The 15,825-nt window shown below is 35.0% G+C and overlaps 1 protein-coding gene across 2 annotated transcripts in view; it reads right to left on the reverse strand.

Annotated features, from left to right (window-relative positions):
• The window catches only part of agap3 (ArfGAP with GTPase domain, ankyrin repeat and PH domain 3), a 187,706-nt gene that overhangs the window by 70,658 nt on the left and 101,223 nt on the right, over positions 1-15,825 (reverse strand). For both annotated transcript variants that reach the window (XM_067378304.1, XM_067378303.1), the window contains exons 4-6: positions 5,755-5,840; positions 3,176-3,317; positions 2,659-2,793 (exon numbers count right to left, since the gene is read on the reverse strand). In XM_067378304.1, the coding sequence (XP_067234405.1) occupies positions 2,659-2,793; positions 3,176-3,317; positions 5,755-5,840 (363 nt within the window). The remainder of the gene's footprint in view (positions 1-2,658; positions 2,794-3,175; positions 3,318-5,754; positions 5,841-15,825) is intronic.

Genomic DNA, 15,825 nt, shown 5'->3' on the forward strand with positions numbered 1-15,825 from the left:
CTGCTCGAATTATCGCAGCCCCTGCAACCGCAGGAGGAAGTCTCATATGGATATATAGAGCAGCTACACCAGATTACTGTGCGGCGGCTTGATAAATACTTATGTAATGTGTATTTCTAGGTGCTGTGAAACCACTCTACCTCGAGCAGGCGGCTAGAGGGACACAAAAGAGATGTGTGGGCAGATTTCTGTAGCTTACTCGGCAATACATTCATGCCACATGACGACAGTGGGCGGAAGAGAGAGCGCTATCAGTGAACTCAGAGAGCCGCTGATATTCCAACTGGTTTTTAGGATTGTTCGTAAATGCACTAACCACTACCAACATAAAAACATAGTTTTTTGTTAGATGAGAAGATGCTGGCTCTTTATGTAGATAGTGTTTAAATATGAGGTATCAGGGCTCGTCAATAAGGATTGCCCAGTGTGAACGATGCTTGGGACAGTAGACTAGACGGAACAGTCACTTGCCCGATCGTGCCAGTGCTGTAGGGTGTGCGTTAAATATCGTCTATGATATCGTAATTGTTGATTTAACGATCTGATATTATAGAGTATGTCCCTCACTTTACAAAAAAACAAACAAAAACACACCCATTGAGTGTATGCATGCCCTACGTCAGTTTCTCAACCAGGGGTCCATGGACCTCTAGTGGTCCTTGACATAATACCAGAGGGTCCTTATATCACTTATCTGAATATGAATTTTTGTATATTTTGACATGAAAGAAGAAGATAATAAATGTATAATATAACTGAGGATATGACTAAATATAGGCTAAGTCAACTAATGTAGTAGTAAATTATACTTTATTGCATTTGGTCGTCACAAAGAAATGAATGATACCAATAAGCAAATTTTATTCTGGGGTCCTTGAGGATGGTTCCAAATCTGACAGGGGTCCATTACTCAAAAAAGGTTGAGATTCACTGCACTACGTGACGTAATCTAGTAGGTTAGACTAGTGCGCGTGCTTATTTAGAGTGCACGCTTTCACTGCTTGATTTAGTCTATTTAAATGCCTTTATAATGCCCCCCAGAATTCAAGATAAGGGGCAAAAATGCCCCTGTATATATTTCATATATATATAATTTAATATAGTTAACCAATATTAAACAAAGAGCGCTGTTTTTCTCCAAATATTAGCATGATTACAAATGTGATATTGATTTTATTCAGCGTAGTTTAATGAACAAGAACTTAATATCAAGTGACTTACATTTTAGACACCAAATCGTCTGTTTCACTCTATTTCGCCAATGAAAATAGTTCCAAAGTCCACAGAATTGTTTTGTGTCTCTGAGCAACACTTCCTGTATGAATCAGCCGTTTGAATGAATCGGTTTAATCTCAATGATTCGCTCATTAACATTGATTTGCTGCCACCTATTGGCGGGTTTAATTTCAAATTTAAAGTGTCTTCATTTTTTTTGTAATAATTTCAAATAATAATATTTAACATTTTATATTTTCAACATTAAAAACATTTTTATGCATCTATAACTGCTCTTGACTGATTAACTTTAATAAAGTTTTGGACAATTTCTGTACCTGAAAATCTCCTGTTTAAACCTACATGAAAAACTTTAAAAGCACCATTTATTTCATTCATATGTTTGTTCTGTTGTATTTATTTGTGCTATTACTCGTAATTTGATAACTTGTTACTATTTTATTACTTACTGTTCATTTGTCTAACAATATTTCAAATATAAGATAATCAAGTAGCTTTTGGTGTCATAACCCTATTTATTGAGGTTAAATGTAAGAAATACAACAGAAACAATAACTATGCTTATTTTATAGGCCCATTTTCTTGTCTTTTACTTTTATTAATTTTTTTGTTGTGGGGCCAGTGAAAATTTTGGCGGGGCAATTAAAAATTTTGTGTCACTGTAGAAAAAATCCTTAGCGTTGAGCCCTGGGTATAATTCGTTTTGGGTATATCAAATCTTTGGTCTTATTAATCTATCACATAAAGTATGTGAGTATGAGAGAGAGTGTGTGTTTCTCGGTGTATGACTGTCGATTCTGTTACATACTGTCAACACTGTTACTCTACCTTGGTAACAGAGTTTGGCAGTAACAGAATTAATAAAAATTCAGACAACAACAAATCATGATTTTCAGCTATATAAGACACTTTTTACAGACAATATTATATTATGGCCAGTAACATTTTGTGATCCATGTCAATGAGTAACAAATGATTAAAATAATTAAAACATAACCATTTGAATAATATCTTAGGACACCAAATGTACCTGCAATTATATAATCACCATCATATGTTTTTTCTCTCTCTCTCTCTCTCTCTATCTGGAAGTGGTCGCAATGCATTAGCTTTTGGTCTAAACACATTCTTACAACCTCTTCAAAAAACTACCTTCATAATTAATGCATTCACAGGATTCACAGACAGTGTTTCCAAAGATTTTCATCAGCAACAAGGTACTTCAGTTCAATACTGGTCTATATTTATAAATCAAAGACAAGCTGTGTACTTCATTTACAGATGGCAACCCTAACAGCCTCAAAGAACAGAGAATATTAATGGCAAACCAGGATGATAAACTCACACCTGTGGATAAAAACTTAACACTGAATAAACACAAAGCGTGTTCAGAGACACTGGTTAACACATCAAGTATCTCACCATCTTGAAAGACTCTCTCCACGTTCAGACCATAGGTGGAGCAAGTTTCATAATACGTGGAGCGTTTCAGGTCGTTGGACAGTTTCCGAGCCCGGGCGTCATCTATCACTCTGGGGTTGGCAGCGCTGATGGCGTCTAAAAAACATAGGATGTCACAAAACACAGCATACAGTATTCATTTTTGTGTGTACTATTCTTTTAAATTAGCTCTGCGGCACACACAATGACAGTACAGCATCTAAACGCTCATCATTGTTAATTGTGTCTCTCATCAAAGTGCAATTTACATAAAAAGTAATGGGCAAATGCGTAAGAAAGAGTCTCTTACTGCAGATGACACTTACTAGGCTGCTGCTTTGTTAAAACAAGACAAATGTACAATTTCGTCACCTTTAGTCTATGACTAAGTGCGAGACTTTCATGGCAGATTTAATAAAAACATGGGCTCATCAAATTTTGTGTATCCTGTGCTCCATTGTAGAAGAATAATAGAGACATTGGTGGTGTCACGACTCACCCTGCGTCCCCACCAGCACCATGGGAACCTCTGCCGTGTTCCTGTAGCTGGAAAGACGCAGGAAGTAGTTATAAACTGTCTGAAAGCTGATCTCATCCTCCAAGCTGAAGACGAACACCACCGCATCCACCCAAGCAGCGAACTGAAAACAAGCAAACAAAACAATCAATCCGAACATCAGGTTTGCCAGGTTTTCACAACAAACCAACCCAATTCAAAACTGGTTTGTTTTGTTTTTTTTGTTTTTTGTGGTCGCTTCAACCCGCGGACATGAAAAATAAAATTATATTATATGGTAATATAAAAATGTTTCATTGAATTAATTACACAATGTGGTGATGAATTAATCTAATTAATCGCAAAATTACCTCACATTAAATTTCGCCCCCAAATTGACCCCAAAAAGTAATTTAAAGTCAATACTGTGTTAAATGAGAAAAACATCAAATAGACATTACAAAAAGAAGCTTTTGAAAAAAAAAAAGTCATTTTATTCAACATAGATTTTATTACACTAAACTTTTAGGTTTTGATGACCATGAGGGTGAGTAAATGATGCCAGAATTTTCATTTTTTGGTGGACTATACCTTTAATTGTTTTTTTATTAATATGGAAATAAGATTTATTTTTTATTTAAATTAAAACTGCTAGTAGGTGGCATTAAATGTCTAAATGAGTAAGTCATTGAATCATTCACTCATTCGATTCATTCAAATGGCTGTTTCATTCAGGAATGAAGTAAATGGCTCTCTTTATGAATGGGCCATTGAATCATTTCACCTGATTGATTTGTTCAAAACACTGATTCATTCAGAAACACTGCTGAGTGTTGCTTGAAAATGCACAACAGTTTTGCTCTGGCTTTATAGGTAAGATTTTCGTTGGCAAAATTGAGCAAAAGCAGACAATATTGTGTCTAAAATATAACAATATCTTAACTTCTTAATTACTGAACTGTTGTATAAAATCAATATCACAAAACTCTGCCCTGATATTTTGAATTTTAGGGGTATATAACTGCATTCTATAGGCTTTATGTTTTTTCACCAATTAACTTTATGTAATGTAAGATGAACTACATAGGTCTGGGGCAGGTGCATTAAATGCGTAATAATTTGAACGTGTATATATATATATATATATTCACATACACACACACATCTGAATACCTCTTGAGCAGATAAACCATCTTACTGTATATGCTAGTTATGTTTTGAAGTGCAGGAAGGAACATTTCAGCAATTTTAAGCAATTTTGGTTGTTTACTGAAGCCTACGTGAATGTTATTCCTCTTTTTGTTTTCTATTACCTGCAGGAGAATAGTTCTAATCATGGATAAATTTCGTGACCGGTAACTCGAATTGTTTCAGAGCCCTGAGACACACTCACTGATGTCTGCTTGAAATTTGAAGGGCCGTATTACAAATTCTTCTGGTAATTTGCATTCTAATCAATTACGCATTACCATAAAACCAGCTAAACGGAACACAGACTAACAGAGAATAATTATCGCCGCTATTCCACTAGGAGCTACACTGGCAGAAAAGTTTCACTCGAAATCCCCGTTCCCACAACACAGGAAGCGAGTACTCATCCCCGCTCGGCACTGCTGAAAGCTGCCATGAGAACCATCAGACTATAATTACTCTGAGCCGCAGCAAAATGTGAAAATAGGGCCACCCTGAAATGGGTCTCACGGGGCAAGTACAGCCGTTCAAAATGACATGGCACCACATCCCGCTCTCTGCTGAGGGAATGGGGACTGGGTGACACATTTGTGGAATATTTTAACAGCTATTTGGACAGTTCTCTGCTTTTCTCAACTTGTGAAAAGTCTCACTTTCTCAGATATCATCAATTATTGTAGCGCCGCATCAGCATGCAGCCCTGGAGCTGCAAATTGAACAAGATAATTAAGGTGTTTGGGGTATTACTAGTACTTTACATGGTAAAATGCAAACAGTTCTTATCCACACAAACTACAGTTCACCCAAAATGACTTTCTTTTTTCAGTGGAGCACAAAAGGAGATATTTTTAAAGAATGTTCACGCTGCTCTTTTCCATACAGTAAAAGCAGACATTGTGTGAACAGCTCAAATTTGATTGTTCACATTAATTTTCCCTATTTTTTACATTTAGTTTACCTTAGCCATCATATATATATATATATATATATATATATATATATATATATATATATATATATATATATATATATATATATATATATATATATATATATATATATATATATATATATCTCATTCCTCACCGTATATCATTCATTCAACTTATAAGAGTTTTATTATAGTTTTCAAATTATTATAGTTTATTATAGTTATAAAGCCTTATAATTAAAGGAATTTTTTATTTATTTATATGAATCGTTATACAACTGTTATCGTTAACTAAAATTAAAGCTACTAAATTGGCAACTAAATTAAATAGTACTAAAACTACAAAAACTAAAACTGAAAATATAAAATTAAACGCTAATCCAAAATATTAATACATACTATAATTGTATATAAACAATACTAAAATTGCACAGCTTTCACAGTTGAGCTTGTGACTTACCTGCAGTTCTGGGGGGCCGCCTTCATCCCTGATCAGCAAGAGATAACTTTGTCCATCCACCACAATCTCCTTTTTAAACCTCCCTCCTGCAAAAACACAGAATAACATTAATTACACTGTTTCTATAACACGGTCCTCTCTGAAGCTTATGTACCAACAGGCAGTGTGCTGTTGACGTCAACGGCATCAAGATTAAGAGATTGAAGATACACCCCTGAGGAACTCCCTCCAGCCCCATCAATCTGAACAGAGAGACATTTCCCATTTTCAGTTTATGCATACCTTCTGGCAGTTGTGAAGTGTCGGACAAGGGACGGAGAAAGAGTGAGAAAGAGTGAATGAGTTAGTGAGCGTGCAAATGAGTGTATGTGCGTGCATGTCTAAACATGACTAACGATTAAACCCAGCAGCGTGCCGCCCATCTCTCCTGCTTCATAATACAGCAGATGGAAACATGGGAATCTCTGTTAACGAGTAGATCAACTGATAAAAATTAAAAAAAAGAATTATCAGCCAACAAATGAAATTAGGCAAGCTTTATCTGAAATCCGAGTTATTCTGACACCAGCAGTGAGATGAGAGTCTGAGACTTTGATTTTTCACCCTTCATTTATTCTCTCCTCTACAATGTTTTTTTTCTTCTCTTCCTCACAGCTGCTGGCTCTGAAAGCTGATGGAACTTCGAAATTAAATTTTTTTATAGTAGGAAAGTTTGAGGAGCTGAGTGAAACTTGCCTTACGGTAATCTTCCAGGGGGGACAAAAGAGGAAGGGTGATTTCTTCAAAGATTATGCCAGGTTAAAAAGGCGAGGCAATGAGTAGAATACATGAACAGCCTGGAGAGGAGAGGGCTCGATTTGGTTGAACTGCTAGGAAATTTCAATAAGCAGCTGCTGAATAGTACAGAATGATAAAGGTACAGAAATCATGTAACAATGTTAGTTAAAGGTGGTACAGAGGATGTTTTCGTCGACTGAGTTTTTGAAATAAGCGCATGCGGAAGAACAATCCCCCTCCTTCACAGCTCATTTCAAGTGAACGCCTCCCAAAACTCGTGCACGAGTGTTTGTTTACCACCGGCATTCGCTGTGTTATTAAGCCGGGCACACATTTTACGACTAGCTAAAACATTCTGACTGTGCTCAACATACAGCGATAGTTTCCTGCTCCTGAAACAGATTTATATACTTTCACATGGAATTTGAACACTGACTGTAATCGCAGACTGAACGCAACTGGCTCTGACTGGACGCGTTTGAGCGCGATCAGTCATAAGTATTCATTTATATTCATAATCGGCCTTACAATCGTTAAGCCGCGCACACACTTAGTGGATTCATTATGTCGGACTCACCGCAGGTAACTCATAATCTGCAGTTGTTACTCCTGTCTCCTGACAAAAACACTGCATGCGGCACATGTAGAGTGTGGAAAGTTACTAGAGCGCGCAGCCGCACACGTCTCTCACAACGAACGTCATGGCAGTGATTGACAAGCCAGAGGGCCAATCTGCGCACGTCTCTCACAATGGCAGTGATGACAAGCCAGAGGGCCAATCGTTTACGTGATGATCGCATAAACAATTGGCTGATGTTTTTAAGGCCCTACATCGTGCACAGATGATGTATATTAATATTATTCCTTTCAGTGCTCCTAATAAATAGTCTTTTGTCACTTAGTAAAGACAGTTTCAAGTAATATTGCAAAAATGTATAAAACAAAACATCCTCTTTACCACCTTTAACAGAATGAAAATATAAAAAAAAATAGTGAATTTAATCAAATGCATTTAAAATATATAAAAGAAATAATAAAAAGTTTAGTCATTTTAATTTTAATTTTAAAGTCCCTGTAAAGTCAATTATGAGAATTGCTTCTTAGCATGTTATAAATGTTACAAATGTATTGCTGAAACACATTACAAAGACTGTGAATTGTGAAGTTTGAGCGTTAAACAGTTTTTCACCAAGTCTCTGTTCAGGATTTTTTGGGCGGAGCTAAAACGGGGGTCTGATGACACACTGGAGCCCCCAAGCATGGCCCCGCCCCAACACTATATAACTGTCGATGACGCACCGAGCGTGGCGCCGCCCCTAACGCTACAGCAGCTCAGCCGTTCAATCTCGAGTTATAGTTATACAGCCCTTTGCACATTTAGCTAGTAATGCCTTCGTCACGCAAATGCATATTACATGGTTTTTATAATATACAATACAGCTCAGTCTCCTTATTTAAATTTCCTAAAGCTTAATTTAGTCTCTAAAGTGATCGTTCTATACCGGATAGTTTTACACACTTTCATCAGACAGCTGGGATTCACTGATAATCCGCTGTTTTTGGTGAATACTGAACAGACCTTCCTACAGTCCCACCGATGATATGGAGCCGGACAGAGTCTCTCCCGTCCCAGCCTTCATCCTCCCGTCTCGCGGCACCGTCATATGTTGACAGTCGGCAGTTCGTGCCCACCAATGAGTCCAACTTGCCGTGTGTGCTTATGTTATAATTAGTAGGTAGTCCACAGTAACTCTACTAAAATTTGCACCCCTCTTACATGATTCTTTTTAATATGCATCAGCATGTCTGACTCATTAGACTCAAGTCAGTTGAGACTGCAGCTCTCACGAGTGGGCGTGGTTTCAGCGCTGACAGCAGACACGCCCCCAGTGTTTGAGAGCAGAGAGCGCTGCCTATTTTTTTTGAGATTTTGATAACTTATTTCATTTACTTGCAATTTTTTTTTTAATCCTTCAAATTTGGCTGGGTGGTTAATACATTTTTTGCGGTTTGACAAATTTAGAATACATACTTTAAAATGACTTTACAGGGACTTTTAATTAAAAAAAATGTATAATAAATTAGTACAATATATAATATTGAAATAATAAATTAATATAATAAAAATTATTTATATTTACATTAAATTATGAACAAATATTTGACATAATAAATATACTAAATAATAATATAAATTAGAATAATAAATTAAAACACTTTATTTTTAAGAATATTACATATAAACTATAATATAATATAATTATTATTACTGTTATATAGATATTATACGTTATTACAGTGACAAATTATGTGACATTAATATACTAAATAAAAAATAATTTATAATAATAAATAATTATATTAAATAAAAACGTTAAAATAAAAATGATCATTGTTAAATAATTATTATTAAAATTATATAAAATTATTATTAAAGCAAGAAAAAAATTATTAAATTGAAATTGTGAATTATGTTAATGAGTGAGCTATATTATTATTATTATTATTATTATTATTATTATTATTATTATTATTAACCTTTTTTTAACCAGGTGAATCAATTGAGAACTAGTTCTCATTTACAATGACGGCCTGGCCAAGAGGTAGCATAAAAAGCCAGTACAATACGAAAAACATAAGAGATACAAGTAACACAGCTATAAACAGTGACATAAAAACAAGCAAAAAACTAAAAACAAGTACAATGATCCTGAATTATTGACTGAACTGAATTTTTAAAAGGAAGAAAGCAATATAAATGAGCTAAGCTTTAAAAAGAGCAACGACCAAAGGAGGTACGGACTTTGGGTCTGCAGAGAGTAAAGAAACTGCTACAGATTACGACTTGTATTATAAACAGTTAAAAGGGACTGTAAGTATAATGGAGTTTTACCAATTAGAGTTTTATAAATAAAACCAATGAATTTGTCTGCGCGAATGGAGAGAAGACCAATTCAGTAAAGAATACAGATGGCAATGGTGAGTGTTAAATGAGGCTCCAGTCACAAAGCGGATTGCAGCACGGTAAATAACATCCAATTTATGAAGGAGAGTTTTTGAAGCAGACCTGTAAACTATATCACCATAATCCAAAATCGGAAGCACTGTCATTTTAACCAAGAGCTGTTTAGAAGAATGTGCATATTGTACACAACGCAATGAAATGAACAATGCAGTGAACTTGGCTTTCCATTTATAGCATGATTAATAAACAGGAAGTGATTCTAATGCTTGTTTTTGATTCATTAGCTGCATATCATTTAGAAGGCTGCGTCCTCCGGAGGTCGCATTTGAAGGCTGCATACATCATCAAGGTGGTCTCATTTAAGAAAAGTAACCATTAGATTGCAAAGTAAAAAAGAAATGACAGTATTTTACACCTCACGAGGAATAACTGTCAATTTTTATTACCATTACTTTTCTTAAATAAAGACATCCTTGATGACGTGTGCAGGCTTCAAATGCGACCTCCGGAGGACGCAGCCTCCAAACTGAGACGCAGATACAATTTGATCTTACAGCTGGACACCTTTCACATGCAATGTGACAAGAACATGTGACAACAATCTAGCATAATGCACACTATTTCACTATAGAAAGCAGGCAGCATTCAGATCAGTTCATTCAGCGCATGGCCTCACTCTGATAACCTGTTCATCCAATCTATCGCAGGCTTATTTTACCTCTGCTTCCTTCTGGGAAATTTCTGAGAACCTCCTAGGAGTTTTAATTGGGTAAATTTAATGACTGAATGCTTGTTCCAGTGTATGACTGAAACCTGCTAAAGTTTGTGCCACATGGCCAATCATTACTTTCAAGTTCAGTGACCCTTGGACTAAATTGGCATTAAGAGGTACAGCGAGGGCACTGAAGCACAGCCCGGTGGAGTGGTGAGGGATGTTATTAATGGCAGAATGAAACACAACATGACCCTACAAGGAGATTACAACCAGTGACCTCACATCACATCAACTGAGAGATATTAACTGAGAGATACACTTTTAATTAATCCACCTGTGTCCTGAGAATGCTTACTAGCTATTTTTATTCCATAAATGCTTCCCTTGAGCCTAAAAGCAAAAAGTTAAAGCATAGTTTTTGTTTTACAGGAGAATAGTGAACAAAATGTTCATGATGGTTAATATGAATCCAAATATGAAAAACAAGTCATAAGGATCAAATTTTTGAAATTGAGATTTATAATCTGAAAGAATAAATAAGCTTTCCATTGATGTATGGTTTGTTATTATAGGACAATATTTGTCCAAGATACAACTATTTGAAAATCTGGAATCTGAGGGTGCAAAAAAAAATCTAAATATTGAGAAAATCGCCCCTTAAAGTTGTCTAAATGAGGTCCTTAGCAATGCATATCCACTCACAAACAAACATTTTTGATATATAAACAGTAGGAAATTTACAAAATATCTTCATGGAACATGATCTTTACTTAATATTCTAATGCTTTTTGGCATAAAAGAAAAAGTTTTGACCCATATAATGTCAGCTATTGCTGCAAATATACCCGTGGGACTTACGACTGGTTTTGTGACCCAGGGTCACATATATCGTCTGCAAAAATATTGTGACTGTTGTTTTAATTATGTGCGATCTGACATTATCGAGTACACATCTAGAAGTTGCACGCATGCACTATGACATGACGTAGTCTAGTAGGTTAGACTAGTGCGCATGCACATTTAGAGCACATTTAAAGTATTAATTTATATAAATTAGTATTGTTTATATCTTATCAAGAGTGCCGTTTTTCTCCAAATATCAGCATGATTACATGTTATTTTGATTTTATACAACAGTTCAAAAAACAAGAAGATAATATTAAAGGTGCCCCAGAATTAAAAATTAAATTTACCTCGGCATAGTTGAATAACAAGAGTTCAATACATGAAAATGACATACAGTGAGTTTCAAACTCCATTGTTTCCTCCTTCTTATATAAATCTCATTTGTTTAAAAGACCTCAGAAGAAAACGGTCGAATCTCAACATAACACCGACTGTTACGTAACAGTCTGGATCATTAATATGTACGCCCCCAATATTTGCATATGCCAGCCCATGTTCAAGGCATTACACAAGGGCGGCCAGTATTAACGTCTAGATCTGTGCACAGCTGAATCATCAGACTAGGTAAGCAAGCAAGAACAATAGCGAAAAATGGCAGATGGAGCAATAATAACTGACATGATCCATGATTACATGATATTTTTAGTGATATTTGTAAATTATCTTTCTAAATGTTTTGTTAGCATGTTGCTAATGTACTGTTAAATGTGGTTAAAGTTACCATCATTTATTATTGTATTCACGAAGACAAGACTGTCGTTATTTTCATTTTCTTGCAGTCTGTATAATTCACAAACAAAACTTCATTCTTTATAAATCTCTCCAACAGTGTGTAATGTTAGCTTTAGCCCGTTAGCTGCAGCCTAGCTACTATCAAACTCATTCAGAATCAAATGTAAACATCCAAATAAATACTATACTTATACAGGGAGCGCGCAATTTAAAGGGGCCGCAGCCTGAATCGGTGCATAGTTAATGATGCCCCAAAATAGGCAGTTAAAAAAATTAATAAAAAAAAAAATTTATTTTGAGCTGAATATTACATCTTGTAAATATTACATCTGATATTACATCTTGTAAAAAAAAAACGTTCGATGGCACCTTTAAGTGACTTACATTTTAGATACAATATTGCTTGTTTTTTGCTCTATTTCGCCAACAAAAATCATTTCAAACAAAGCCACAAGACTGTTTTGCATCTCCGAGCAACACACAGCAGTGAATGAATGTATATTTTGAATAAAAAATTAAATAACTCACTCATTAAGACAGTTAATTGCTTTGTTCCTGAATGAATCAGCTGTTTGAATGAATCAATGAGTCACTCATTAACTGTGACTTGCTGCCACCTACTAGCGGTTTTAATTTCACATTCATTTCATTTTTTTTTTTTATTTTAAATCATTTCAAAATACCAATATTAAATGTTTTATGTTAAAAACAAAACATTATATATGCATTTGTAACTGCAGGTTAAATGCTTTCATGTACCCTCTGAGCTGCATTAAACATTCTCTGTAAATGCAAATAAATGTCTCTTCAGATGCAGCTTCCATGTTTCCTCTGCATTGCAAAGATGGATTTAGTTGATACTGATTTAATTTGATTGGTAACAACCCTATTGTACGGAGCCCTGCACATAACATGCAGGAAAAGTAAATTGTGCGTGCAATTAACTAAATCATTCTCTCGATTTACTAAATTGTGCGCATGATTTACTATTTTGTTCCCTCAATTTGCTAAATCATTCATACAATTCACTAATTCGCTCCCTCGATTTGCTAAATCGTGCACACAATTTACTTTTTCGTTCACCTCGATTTGCTAAATCATTTGTACGATTTACTAATTTGTTTCCTCAATTTGCTAAATCATTCGTACGATTTACTAACTCGTTCCTAATTCGTCTAATTATTGTTTTTGAAAAAATATTTCGAGATCATTTTTTGTCAATACTGCACACCCCAAATGCAAGCATAATAACTATGCAAAAATAATTATTTACATCTACTGAGGAAAATGCAAGTCATGCTTGCATACAAAACAGATCCGAAAATCACAGTCACTTAAAAGTTAATACAGCAACTCAACAATGATTTGTGGAATCAATTAGTCCGCTAAAATCTCCAACCCTAAAAAGGGGAGTAATGATGTTTGAATTAAGAAGCACCACTAAAACCACTTATGTTTAATTAAAAATATTTTTTCTATTGAATTCACTGAAGATTTTAAAGTAGGTGATAATTGCATTGGAGCCAGAAAAGGGCACGTCTGAACATGTCACAAAAATCCCTGCAGCAAAGTTTCCTGCTCATTCAGACTTTGGCAGAAAGCTGTATAAACATCAAAATAGATGGTTTCTCATTGTAATTTTCTTTTTAGCCTTTGCAGCAAAAACTCAGAGCTAAAAACAAGTCTTACTGAGGCTTACGACCTGAAAACAGAATCACAGCGACGCCTGATTTCAGTCTTCAGGAATCCATCGTTATGATTCCAATCTCTAATTTAGATTTCAGAGGGGCAGCTGGTGCCAAGAGGGCATAAACATTTAATCTCTCCCCCGTCACTCAAAAGTAAACGCCGGGGATTGATGACACGCTCTGGTGGCGGAAGGCCAGGCTGCCTGACCCTCTGTTGCCATGGCAACACCTGAGCAATCACAGAGGCGGAGCATCGGCTTGGAAACTCAGAGCTTCGTCTGTGCAGGAGCAAACGACAGATAACAAATTAAGATTAAGAGAAATTAAGAGCCATTTTCAATCAAGCGTTACTTAATGAACCTGAGAACGTCTGCAAACGATTCATGCAGTATGAATCACAAGCATTAATCCCTTGTTGTTCTTCTGCCAAATATGTGTGCAAGTGTATGACAACAATACTAATGTCAGACAACACAGGAAAGCCATTGTTTTACCATGGTATCATGTCCAAAGACTATGTAAAGTCTTTGGACATGATACTGTGGTAAAACCATGGCTTTTTGGCTTTGAACTACAGTAATATCATGGTATTCTTTGAGTTAGGTCCACGTAAATAATATTTTATATTATGAATATAGTAATCATTCGGTCCCTTATGAAAAATTTACCATGGTAAATTGGGGGTATCAGGTGGTAATACCAAGGTGCTTTTATATATACTATTACATGACAAAAAAAAAAAAAAAAAAAAAAAAAAAACATGGTAAGTTTTGGTACGTTTATATACACTAACAATTCAAAAGTTTGGTCAGTGTTCTTTTTTTTAAAGAAATTAATAATTTAATTCAGTAAGGATGCATTAAACAGATCAAAAGTGACAGTAAAGAAACTTATAGAGACTATTTAAAACATAAAAATATATATATTTAAAAATATTAAGCAGCACAAGTGTTGATAATAATCAGAAATATTTCTTGAGCAGCAAATCAGCATATTAGAATGTGTTCTGAAGGATCATGTGATACTGAAGACTGGAGTAAAGATGCTGAAAATACAACTTTGATCACAGAAATAAACTATATTTTAAATAAACCACTGTTAAAACTTTTTTACAATTAGATACCATCACAAAACTTTTTTTCTAAGGGAAGTCAGAGCACAAGGCTTTATTACAGAACATTACAAATGGTTATTTTTAAGAATAAATCAATATAATATTAACTCCTGGCAGAGCTTCTGTCCTGCCTTGATGCGAGTTATAGATCACTGATATTCAGCTCCTGAATTTTGGAGCATTTTATATTATAGAACAACAAATATGTATTAGTTTAGTTAACTACTCAGGTGTGTGTTAACACCAATCTCACAATTCCACAGTGATTCATTGATTTTAATTTCTCTTACTGCATTACACATGAGCATTATTCCACATTGACGCCACAGTCTGGTCAGAGAGAAGCGGAGAATCTGAATGAATGACACTGAACTGTGAAAGCTGCATCTGAAACAAGTCACAACAGGCTCCCGAGTGTCTTTTTCCTTCAGGAGGAACATAATTTGCATAAAAGTTTCCAACAAAACCCACTGGGCCAGAATACTGAACTTTTAGCCTGTTTTGAGCTATTGTTCACCATGTTCCGGGGTTCAACACAAGCAAAAATATATTCTTTGTACCACAGGAAATCATAAAAAGTAGTAAAAAGTAAAAACGTACAAAAATCAGATTTGCAGTAATGCACTTGCAATGTGCTGCTAGTATTTTGACTAAAGTACTTAATTCTTAAATAGAAAAATCTGTTTCCTAAAGTCTTCTAAATCATCTATTGTTTACGCAATACAGTTGGAATTCCTGCAAATTTTCTTTACATAAACAGTGTTTGTCAATGGTTACAATGCAAACTTTTAGTTTCAAAATGTACATTTACTGGCTTGATTTGATCATGAAATCAGATTTAACTCATTCAGACAAGGTTAGGAAGTGATTTTATCACTCTAGACTCATGTTAAGACATATAATGGTTACGTTTTATGGTGATACTCTTGAAACACAGTTTTTTTTTTTACATGGAATGTGAGGTAATGTTACTCCATAAGCCTATTGTGTAAGTGCATTGTCAACAACAGAGTTTTTGTCTGCCTTTACAAATTGAGGAACAAGTCAAATTTATTTTTTTATGTGCACATTTTAATTATGTATTTATATTGAACCCGGAATATTTCTTTAAAAGAAGTACACAGGTTTAGGGTTGGTAACATTATTAATGTTTTTGAAAGTAGTCTCTTATGCT

The sequence above is a fragment of the Chanodichthys erythropterus genome, chromosome 23 (genome assembly GCF_024489055.1).
Source record: "Chanodichthys erythropterus isolate Z2021 chromosome 23, ASM2448905v1, whole genome shotgun sequence".
Taxonomy (NCBI): Eukaryota; Metazoa; Chordata; class Actinopteri; order Cypriniformes; family Xenocyprididae; genus Chanodichthys; species Chanodichthys erythropterus.